The 12551-nt window shown below is 41.0% G+C and overlaps 1 protein-coding gene across 4 annotated transcripts in view; it reads left to right on the plus strand.

The window, feature by feature from the left end:
* WDR72 (WD repeat domain 72) overlaps window positions 1–12551 on the plus strand; it is a 311593-nt gene that overhangs the window by 89868 nt on the left and 209174 nt on the right. For all 4 annotated transcript variants that reach the window (XM_083183882.1, XM_083183885.1, XM_083183884.1 and 1 more), the window contains 5 exons: window positions 724–830; window positions 2986–3064; window positions 6624–6795; window positions 9383–9459; window positions 10964–11083. In XM_083183882.1, the coding sequence (XP_083040008.1) occupies window positions 724–830; window positions 2986–3064; window positions 6624–6795; window positions 9383–9459; window positions 10964–11083 (555 nt within the window). The remainder of the gene's footprint in view (window positions 1–723; window positions 831–2985; window positions 3065–6623; window positions 6796–9382; window positions 9460–10963; window positions 11084–12551) is intronic.

Raw genomic sequence — 12551 nt, forward strand, 5'->3', positions numbered from 1 at the left:
CAAATCTTTAACGTTTATCAACTTAAACCTTTCCATCTTAACACTTAATATAAGACACGGACACAAGTGCTGGTGTTTCAAAATGAATGTCAAATTTATTGATTGACAACTATGATCTGAATATATATATATATATATATATATATATATATATATATATATATATATGGTGGCGGCAATAAAGAATGGTCAGGGGAAAGGGGTAACATCACCACACACGATTCACACAATGCTGGTGATCAACTCTCCCTTCACAACCCACCCGTGCAGGTGGTGTTAGCCATCTCCTGTCCAGGAGCATGGGCTAATGACATATCGATGTTGGGAGAGCAGACCCACTATCTACATACTACTGCATATAAACAGGGACCGTTCTTTACTGCCACTGAGAATAGGAAAATAGGGATGGAGGGAGGGGAAAACTTCACAAAGAGGCCGACCACCTGACTCCCTGTGCTCTCATAGACTGCCAACTCCTCCCCTGCTCATCCATTGGCTATTCCCTACCTCATTTGATCTCACTATACTAACAACATGCTACTTAAAGTGACAGCATCACAGAACCCTTCAGTGGTTTATAGCTACTCTGTGCTTAATCAGCCATTGGTTCTCTGAAATTTACTGTACATTTACACTGCAGCAATTACCTGGGACTGTGAACACCCACGTTGTGATAATGAATGCTGTGTTGCATTTGACTCATTTGATTTTTGTGTTTTTCAGATTAAATCTAAAGCAATTCTTCTAGGTCACACTTCTGCTGTAACGTGCTTAGCAAAGGCAAGAGATTTTGAAAAACAGCCGTATGTTGTTAGTGGAGCAGAGAATGGGTAAGCGACGGGTAATATTATTATTGCTTATTTGTATGGCACCACAAGGGTTCATCAGCACCTAACAGAATACATAAACAAATAAGCAAAAACTAGTCAACAATGATGTACAGTACAAGACAATTTAGGATAAGTACATGGTAAATAAGGATGGTTGCATCAGGGGACAGGACACTCATATAATAATTATGATGGCATAGACCTAGGATTGTGTGCTGTTGAAAGGAATGTGTAGTTAAAACTAGTCTGAGAGGAAAAAGCACATGAGGAGAGAGGGCCCTGCTCGTGAGAGCTTACATTTCATATGAGAGGGGCAGACATACAGGGTAGAAGGGTTATTTTACACTGTAGCTGCAATTGATGAATACCAAATATTGGGGCAGATGTATTAAGCCTTAACAAGAGATAAATGCAAGGGTGAAAAGGAGAGATAAACATCCAGCCAATCAGCTCCTTACTGACTTTTTTCAAACACAGCCTGTAACATGGCAGTTAGCAGGTGATTGGCTGGACGTTTATCTCTCCTTATCACCCTTGGATTTATCTCTTGTTAAAGTTTTATACATCTGCCCCATTGTTATCAGTTAATTGGGGGTTTATGTACTGAGATGGGAGTTCTATTACAGATGGGGTGTTAATATGGGAAATCAGTCATATTCTTCTATGTATTATCTTCTAGAAAGTGCTAAATAAATAAGAAGTAAATTCTGATTGGTTGCTATGGGCAACATATCCTATTTTCAATAGAACTCCCATCTTAGTAAATATCCCCCTTTATCGTCCGTTTTTGTATAAACACAGTAAATTATATAGGTTTCATTTTGCCTCTCCAACCTGTCAAGGACTCAAAACAGTAACAGGCACTATAACCACCACCAGCCAGTGCAAGCAAAATCTGAGATTTGTGGAAAAGACAAAAATAGATATAATAGTGTAAATACATACAATAAAATAATGAACATAATGCAAATGACAGTGCAGTTGTAATAGAACATACAAAGTAGCAATGCTAGTAATATTATTATTAACAGTTTCTAATATAGCGCATACATATTCTGCAGTGCTTTTAGAGAGAATATTTGAGCATTCACATCAGTCCCTGCCCTAGTGGAGTTTACACTCTATATTCCCTACCACATGTACACGCACACACAGAGTTAATTTTGTTAGGAGACAATTAACCTACCAGTATATTTTTGGATTGTGGGAGGAAACCAGAGTACCTGGAGGAAACCCATGCAAGTACGGGGAGAATATACAAACTCGGCACAGTTAGGGCCATGGTGGGAATAGAACCTATGACCTCGGCGCTGTGACACAGTAATGCTAACCATTACACTATCCGTGATAACACATATATTTGTTTAAAGGCCTGGAATCATCCATTCTGGGAGGTGCATTGACTTCTTCTGTATCCATAACACTGTAATTTAATACCTTATATGTTTGTACTACTATTATACAAATGCTAACTGAGTCCAACATATTATAGTTCAGGTCTCAGGTTTCCTGAGTGGAGATGGAGCTAAAAATATCTAAAAACATTTTTTTATTATAATAACATTACTCTAGTATTAACAATACTTACTGTTTCTTATTTTGTGATATAAATGTGTAATGTTAAGTTTCAGTAACCCAACACATCATTTTGGTGCCTTATCTGAATGCTACAAGATGATTTATTTTTAAGAGAAAGGTTGTAAGCAAACATACAATAATCCTCATGGTGGCGCTGTTTAATCTTAAGAGTAAATAATTGTCTTTAGAGAAAATGATAAAGAAGCAACATGTATAAAATGTGTGGTAGAGATTCTGTGAAATGACCCATTTTCTGCAGGATGTAGTCCTGAAGAATGATACTTCTGGTGACATGTTGATGAGACATAATAGCTGTATACCTACAATTTGGTTTATTCCAGGCATGGCCTTAAAGTTAGTTTGATATAAGAAAGCAGGGTGTAATTACCTAAACAAAAAAACATTTTGTCTATGCCGTCCCTCTCTTAATGACCACAATATTTTCTTCACCAGTAATCTGTAACAAAAAGCTACGTAAATGATTGCACTCACTTAAATACAGTCTGTATACGTAAAAAAGATCACAGAATTGTCTAAGTAAAACTGACAGTGAATAACCCAGGGTTATGTCTTACAGGGAAATGTGTGTGTGGAATGTCACCAGTGGGCACTGCATAGAGAATGCAAAGCTTCCGTTTAGGCACACTGCAATCTGCGTAAGTATCCCAGATTTGTCACAACATTTTATATGGGGAACTTCTTTGGAAGCCATTAAACTCCAATTAAAATAAATGCTACTAAACACTATTTATACAATTCAGTATCTGTCCCTGAAGCCCCTTGCTGAACATTTAGGGGTTTATTTACTAAGATGAGAGATCTATTGAAGATAGGATGTTGCTACGGGCAACCAATCAGATACTATCTATTATATCCTAGAACAGTGGTTCTCAATCTCTGTCCTCTGGACCCCCACACATTGCACGTTTTCTAGGTCACCCAGCATGTGCACATGTGCACTCATTACTCACTGACACATTTTAAAAGATCCACAGGTGGAGCTAAATATTTCACTTGTGATTCTGGGAGGAGACAGACCTGCAAAACATGCACTGCGTCCTGAGGATCAAGGTTGAGAACCTCTGTTCTAGAAGGTACTAAATAAATAGATACTGATTGGTTGCCCATAGCATCATCCCATCTCAATATAATTCCCACCTTAGTAAATAAAGACTCCAACAGATTTTTTTTAAACATGAATAGTAATAAAAATATCAATGGACAAGGAATGACTAGAACTATTCTATCAGTGATATTGTACTGTATGTTATCTGTGGAAATTAAAGTATAGGAGATAAATATATGTTATTCTGTTTAGAACGTCTTCTAATTGCAAAGGTGACAATTGTTATTAGCACATTGATAGTGTACTGTATTACCGCTGCCAGTCTGCTGCCACCACCATATGCAGAGAAGATCAGACAGCTACACCAGGGAAAAGCCTGAAATGACAATAGAGGGTGTAACTGTCTGGGCTGATAGAACAGGTAACAATCCATGAGCACCAGACTCTTTCAATTCCCATGACATATTTTTCTTATTTTTAATTATTTGTGACATTTCCTCGGCGTTACACAAGGTCCATTCTAATTAGTAAAGAATCCATTCTAGAGGGAGTAACTCTTGGGTATGCCCATGAACTCAATGGGCACATTATTATACAGACTTAAATAGTAACCAGCGGTCAGGATTAGATTTGTGGAAAGGCGACGGAAAGGTACCAGAATTGTAGGGCCCTCTGCTTCTCATTTTCCCCCATTTATTATTGCAAATATCTATAGATTTATTATTTATGAAGATATTTACATAGCATACCTTTATGTAGTACCATTTGTTTTTGCTTATAATTATACAATACAGGTATATTTATTTATTAATTATAATATACAGTATGTAAGTACATGCTGCTTTTTCGTTTAATTACTCACATCAGTTCCTGCCCCAGTACAATGAACAGTATATTTCCTGCCACTTGGAAACACACATACACACTTGTGTTGCGATTATTTTTTGTCACTTGAACTCATGACCTCAGGACTGTGAGGCAGTAATACTAACCACTATTACAGCCTCGAAGTCCTCATGCTAGCATAAAATAATCAAAGATTATATTAATTGTTAGAATACGTTATTCACAAGATCCATAAGATATAGTAGAGTTTGTCCATAGCGCTCTTCAGAAGCTGAAAAGGTATTGGGTGGTGTATAATAAAACCAGGGAAGGATTGTCCATAGCCCACGTAGGGAATGGTCAGTGAATATTTTTTAAGATGTGGCCCTGGCAACACTAGTTGCCTCTTCCCACTTCTGTCTCCCACACAGTTCACAGAGCAGAGAAAATCAGTATAATTTCTCGACTGAAGTTTTACCAACAGTCATTATACCGACACCCATTGATAATAATGTAGCAACTTGGTCAATATACCAATAATCATTACTCCGACATGTTCAATTTACCAACAGTCAAAATGCTGACATTTAACATGCTGACAAGCAACTTCAGGCATATATTTGAAAATGATTTGGGAAACTGAAATTTTCAAATATATGCCCTAATTCACTACATAGCTTATGGCCGGGAAACTGCATTCTGCGCATGTACAAGACTGGTCCTGTGATCACATAGCAAAAATGTGATCGCCTCTGCCTGATTTACAGTCAGAGGCGTTAGCAGCGAGGGGCAGCTGGCATTTTTAGGACTAGCCAGGCCAAGGACTGCATGGGTGCCGTTTCCTTGGCCTTGCAAGCCATCTTAAAACAGGCAACTTGAGTAAATTTAGACAATTGCATAACTATGGAGGGTGCACGGGGTGGAACTGCTATGGGGCCCAGGCCTTTAGGGGGCCAGAGGGCTCAGCAGGCAATCCCCTGCAACCTTTAGATTTTATTTAGTTGCCTTGGCATCCCGTCCCTAGTGTCTTCCCCTGCCGCCCGTGCCTCCTCTCTCACCCCTCCGCCAGCGGCTATGGTTTGGCTAATGAAGGGGGAGGAGCTGGCATGGCTAATCCAGCCTCTGCACTACCCTTATCCTACCCCTCTCTGGGGCTCAACGGCACTGTCTGGTGACCAGCTCGGGCACAAAATGAAAAAGCTGTGCTGCTTGCGCTGGCAACACGGGGCTGGCAGCGCTGATGTGCCAGAGATTTGCGCTGCTGAGGGGACCCGGCACTGCTGAGGAGGAGATCTGAAGCTTATCCGATGCCCTGGCGCGGATGCGGAGACCCGGTGCAGTGCAGATGGTAAACAAGGGTGGGGTGGTGGTGGCACAGGTCAACTGTAAGGGGGTGGATTAGGAGTGCATTAACTGATTATTTTCTCAATAGTTTCAAACTCCAGCTCCCCCCCCCCCCACGACACATCTCCATTCTCTCTCCTATCCTTATTTTTCTTGTCTTGCACTCTCTAACTCCCGAGCCCCCTCTCTTTCCTATTTTCCCTTTCCTCTTTAAGGGGCCCATTTATTAAGGATCGAATATATAACGTGAGCTGGGTTGAATATTACCACCCAGGACCTCATTGTAATATGCGATCCTATCGCGGGGATATGCCATCCCGCACACCGCAGGGATAGGGCCAAAAGGAGCACGTCCCCAATAGATGTGCTGTTTCTCTTAAACTGTGTTCACAAAAGGGGTTAAATACTTACTGAGATCCATCGGGATTTTGGCTGACGGGACGCTGCTGATGGCATTGTGACCATCATGATACTGAATTCTGAAGTTTCTAGCCAACACGTGTCCTCAGCCTTAGTGTAGTTAAAATCAAACTGTTCTCCATTAATATTAATATTGCACATATGTGCATTAATGATACTGAGGGAGGGAAAAATTTGATTTTTTTATTTTAGTTTTAAGGGGTCAACATTTGTAGTGGCAACTATTGCAGCACTCCAGGTGGACGTATTCCCCGGTGCACTATACTGGCCGCAACTTTAATTACAGCTGTGCTGACACAGAAGCAATAATCCCACTTGTATACTAAATTATTGCTAGTTGCTATTACTATTACTATAAAAATAACTGTTTTTCTTTAGATTTATTTAATATGGCTGATTTTTAATCTTAAAATATAAATGATTTCACATACTGTATGCTTGAATATAAGCACTGTGTCGGTAAATTTACTGTAGCTGATACTGAAGGCACACGTCCTTAACAGTATGGTGCTGTATTCAATAACTGTATTTATTTTTATTTTGCTATCGTTGGCTCACAGTACTACCATTGCTCATTCCGAATGACAGGGGAAGGCTGGCTGCTTTGCTGTGGTTACTATCAAGATGTCCTCATTGTCGATGCAAAGACCTTGCAAGTCCTTCATACTTTCAAGTCACAGTCTTCAGATTGGATTAGTTGCATGTGCATTGTCCATTCCACCAGGATTCAAGGTACCGCACTGACAGAGATACATTTATGAAAATAATTAACATTTGACCTCAGTCTTTCTCAGGGTACAGGTACCATGGCAGTGCCAGACTGTGAGTTTCATGGTTTAAGCAAGTATGACTTTTTACACGTAATGGATATGTTATATTTAGTTTTCTATTCAATTATTACAAGCAATATGTAATCATCCATTGTTGATATGAGCAATGATATAAATCTTAATATAAAGGTCAGTTTACTTAATTAAATGTCACAACATCTGATATACAGGAGAACAGAAATAAATTGTCATTATTCGGGTTAGTCTATTGTTACAGGTTAGTCAGCTGTTATAGTCAATAATTACATGGAACTCCCCCCGATTTTTATCTAATGCACATAGAATACCGTTAAGGTAGAATATGGGCTGTAACTAACTAAAGTAGGGAAGGGTAGGGTTGCGTCTTCTGTAACCCTAAGTTGGTGACTCATGGTGGTCGCTGGGTGGCAGCGCTGTTCCAGTATGCTGTCACCCATGTATGGTGTGCTCACCTATTTCTCAGGCATGTATGGTGCGTTCCTCTCCCCCACCCCCAGAATGTGTGGGGCACTCCTTCCCACCCCCTGGTATGTATGGTGTGCACTCCTCCTCCAGAGAGACAGTGTCCCAGTGTGCTGCAGCAATGTCCATGGAGGAACACACAATCACACACATAAACACTTTCTCTTTCTTTCTCAACTTACAAACATGCACACTATGATTTTTTTTCTAATTTTATCGCTCCCCACACGTTTGCACTGGGGAGCGATGTTTACCGTCTTCCCATGCGCATAAGCATTTATTTGCGTGTGTAGATGCTTGGTGCAAGCGGGTGCAGCAAACTGATTGTTCACTATCCTGTTCGCACCTAACAGTTCCCATGGTAATTTCCTGATGACAAGGGTGCAGACAGGTGATGTCATCGCCAGCTACCCGCACAGAGCAGCCGCGGATCTAAGACACCACAGAGGTTCATTCAATGGTTGCCGACCATCAAATAATTTTGTCCCGCAAGGCTGCAAATGGATGTATATGCAAAACATCCATTCGCATGCGTGCGGGGATATTCGGTGTGCGAGGGGGGGGGGGGTGGACGCTGGTAGTGCAGGCAGGCAGCTTTTGAATGACATGCAAAGCTGTGAATTTAGCAGCTTGCATGTAAACCAGAATACGCTCCTATATACGCACTGCTGCTGCACTGGATCCAGAAAACAATTAGACTAATTAAGTTAATTGGAAACTTCCACAGGGACAAAGAGCAAGTACCAATGATTTTTTCCTAAAATGAATGAGTTAAGGCAAAATCAAGCTTGCTCTGGAGATCCCATTTTCAGTCCAGCAGTTGAACAGAAAACCCCCAGGGCTTTGGGAAAACCAGGGTAGAATCACCAATCACCACACCGTTGTGTGTCAGCCGCCGTTCTCCGACAGAAGGGGACACGCGCGCACAAAATGCTCATGCGCAGCGGTGTAACTATAGCACCGCAGCCCCCGCCACCGCGGGGGGGGGGGGCGCTGTGCATGTGGGGGCGCCGGGGGCTGCTGTGCTATGGTTACACCCCCCCTGTGGTAGTCCTCAGCAGAAGAACGGAGCTGCTGGGACCAACGAGATAGGTAAGGCTGCAGGGGATTGGGGGGGGGGGGGGTTGCATGGGCGGTGGGGGGGGGTGCTTGGCAGGGCGGCGGGGGGGTGCTTGGCAGGGCGGCGGCGGTGGGGGGGGGTGCTCGTGCGCCCTGTTCTGTTGGAGACCTCCGCTGCCCTCCACCGGTCTCAAGCTGCTCCCCTGCAGCCCCCCCCCCCAGTATGCTCCCAGCCGCTCCCCGCTGCCTTGTTGATGAAGATGCGCGAGTGTGGGAGATATTCGCGCTTCCCCATCAGATGGAGCTCCTGTCCGCCAGCCTGCGCCAGCACAGGAGATCTGGCGATCCTGCAGGTTGGCTGACAGGCGCTCCATCTGTATGCTGCTTCTTGTTGTTGCTAAATTTAGATCAAACTCCCGAATCATATATACTGCAGGGCCATTAATCATATACATTATCTTTCATTTAGGTTCTGATTATGAGCTGCAGGCAAAGTGGCTGTAGTTGCCGCAGAAGCCGGATTTGCTAACATATAGTAATTCACACCAGTGGTTCTCAAACTCGGTCCCCACACAGTTCACGTTTTCCAGGTCACCCGGCAGGTGCACAGGTGTACTCATTAGTCACTGACACATGCTAAGGACCAACTTTGGGAACCTGTGCTTTATGCTAATGCAAGACACTGTTGGGCTAATGCATGGGTTTGCGCATCTGCAAGTAGACAGCTAAGCAGCCCATTGAATTTACTCCAACTGCCGGAACCATCATCATTAGTATTGAATCTTGCACCAGCCGCACGGTAGGTGCAAGAGATCCATTAGAAATATAAGTGGTAATGTAATTATGTAGTATTATTAAATAAATGCCAAAATACAGCAATTAAAAACATGTACTGTAAATCATACAGTGAATGACTGTAAAGGCCTACTAAGTGTAAATACTACTGATTTCAGCAATTGATTCCTTTATTTATTTATTTATTTCTGCAGAAGATTCACTGGTAGCAATATCTGCTGCAGGAGAACTTAAAGTGTGGGACCTGTCATCTTCTGTCAACAGCATACAGGTCAGCTGGAATAAATTAAAAGTTATTTGGGACAGTTATGAAATATTGACGTCAAGACAACACAGTATTATTTATGACAAAACATTAGATTTGTATCATCTTCTACACAGTACTATTAGGATTATATACTGTATACTGGGTTTTGTCACCTGCATTCTTCAATGTTCTTAAATGTTTTTTTTTATTTATTTTAGTAATACTCATACTTTATGAATAATATTACCATGATGGAAAATAACTTTATGTCCTAAAACAACTCTGGTATTTTTACATATATAAACCTATTTTTTGTACACAACACTTTCTCAGTTATTACTAATGCTTTCTAATCATAACACTTTTAGGCCCTGCAGTAATTACATTTATTTTATAATAAATCACTCTTGCAAGCAGCATTAATACAGTTGCAATATATGTGAAAGTGTGGCTTGCAAATGGAATTTCCCAGAAATCTATTGTCCACCACAGGAATAACATAAACCTCCCTCTAATCCTTTCCATTGTGTTGGTGGGGCTAACTATACAATGCTGCACATGCTGAGCAGAACACCCTATCATGCACTGATGAGCCCAAAAAAGGGTGAAAGAAAAGTCTTCCTGTAGGCTGGATCCTCTTTTAGCATTTGCCTGTGTAATGTTCTGAATGCCTGAGGCCGGAAGAATAGACTCAAAGAGTAGCAATGTAACTTGTATTGTAAGGGGCATTTATACAAATTTACCCCAGATGAGCTCTAAACTATCCAGAATCTTTTTTTACTATTGTAGTGGAGCTACCAGGTATATCCTGAGGAAAGTAAGAATATATACTTTATTTTACATTTTAGTAGAACTTAACCCATACCAAATATTTTAGCAGTAAAATCCCCTCCCCCTATGGCTGGTGCCACAAGTGGACGTGCTTGGCCGCAAGGAGGCTGTGTGGGGTCACTCACACACACACACATGCAGAAAAGGATCCGCCCACTGCTGACCTGATTTCAGGGGAAACACAGTGAGGCACAGCCGGATTGTGTGTACACATACAGTACATGGAATACATACATACATTACCGGTTGGCAACTCTGATTGGCTAGTTGGCAGCACTGACTGAATTCATAATACTACAATCAGTGTGTCAGTCCATAGATCCCTACCAATGGTCCCAATCAATGTTGCTGCTACCCAGGTCCCTTTTTGGTCTGAGCCCAGGACTGAAGTACTATCCCTCCCCCTTGATGAGTTCTAGCTATGCCCCTGAGTCTACGCAATACATTTCTTAATAATGTCCATTTAAATGGACAAGAATTTTTGTAATTTGTCATATGCTTTTCTTCAGTTCACAAAGCCAGTTTGCTGTGTTTCAGGAGAAGGGAAAAATATACAGAATGTCTCAATAAATATACAATAATGTATTAATGTTTTTCTGATATTGTTAACAGTTACAATAAGAATGCATACTGTAGTATCTAGTTTCTAATTCATTTTGGGTAGTTATTAGTATTTTATGTCTGTTCTTGCTCACAGGATAAGCAAAATGTTTTTGAAAGAGAATCAAAGTATCTGGAGGCGGCAAACCACTGCGCTGTGCGGTTCTGCACATACACAGAGCGTCTACTGCTAGTGATATGCTCCAGTTCCTGGAAGGTGATGATCTGCTTATTACGCCACATGTCCTCTCTGTCTAACAACAGGAACAGCCTCTTAAATAACTGCTTTTGTTGATGTTAGATTGATATCCATATTTTTCTCACTATATGGAGATGTTAAACAGGTAAAGTGTCACTTCAGATCTTCTGTAAAGATGAAATTACATGGCTGAGATGAGAAATCTTTTATTCTCGCTGTTTCGAAGGTTAGCACAGTAGATGCTCTCAACAAATTCAGTTTCTCATTATTCCAGTACATGGCCATATAACAGGTTTCTGAATGCCGTATTGTTTGGCTGAAAATTGGGAAGCGGTCTAAAAAGAAAATACTGTATATTGTGTTTATTACAATACTGCAGGCCAAATAATGTACAACATTGTAACATCATCATTTTAATGTAGAGCTAGTTTATGTATGCATGCATTTGCACAGTGTACTTGGGCCTCAGTCATGTTTGTACAGTAACTAAAGCAAAAAAATGGAAGCAATTGGGCAAAAGGATGTTGTAATGCATCTGGGGCAGTCTATTCAAAGAAGAGTCTATTCAAAGTCAAATCTAAAAGACAGTATAAAAACAAAACCTGTCCAGTTTTTGTGGGCTGCATGCAATAGCAGCCAGTATTTACCGTGCACAGAAAATATATATAACCCACCCAATTTTAAATCTCTCTGCACATGTCACATCTGCCCCACCTGTGCAACATGATTGTTTTGCTTTACTAACAAACATGAATCGAGTCGTAATTATCTTGCTTTGATCCCAAGTGTTATTGTGTTTGCAAACCTAGAAGAAGTTTTTTTGTGCTCTTTTGCAATATACAGTGTGAGTGTTGTTTAAATCCCCAAAGCAAAACAGAACCTTGTAAGCTGGCTGGGAATTAGTACTTATATTTAGAAGTAAATCAAAGTAGAAATACTAGCTCTTCAGAGCAGGGCCCTCTTCCCTCCTGTCGTCTAAGTCCTCTTCTCTTCACATTTCACTCACAGTTCTCCCATACTCGCACACTCAGTGTCCATCTTTGACCACTAGCCCCTAGTAGTACGTATCAAATCCTCACTACTTACATTTAAGCTGTAATGTGCATTGAACTGTGGCATTCACTTTACCTGTAATCTATTTCTGTTATTTATTTACTGTCATCTAAAAATTTTGTCTCCCTGTACTGATCCTTTGTATGGCGCTGCGTAACAGTTGTGGCTTCTTATAAATAAAATTATAATAATAATTATAAAAAAAAGTGCATTTTGCAGCATATGTACTATCCATTGTAGCATGGACCCAGTAATTGAATCACTGTAGGGCTGTGTAAGGGACGTGGGAAGCATTATGGGTTAGATGTATTATACACAGACGTATCCTGCGGTTATTACACTTCCAGCTTCACTTCTGTGCCAAGAACAGGTACCCCTGTTACCTTGCACTCATCTCCTCCTCCATACAATTGAGAGAATTAGTATCATAGCA

Source organism: Crinia signifera, chromosome 4 (genome assembly GCF_055691185.1).
Source record: "Crinia signifera chromosome 4, ASM5569118v1, whole genome shotgun sequence".
NCBI classification, from domain to species: Eukaryota; Metazoa; Chordata; class Amphibia; order Anura; family Myobatrachidae; genus Crinia; species Crinia signifera.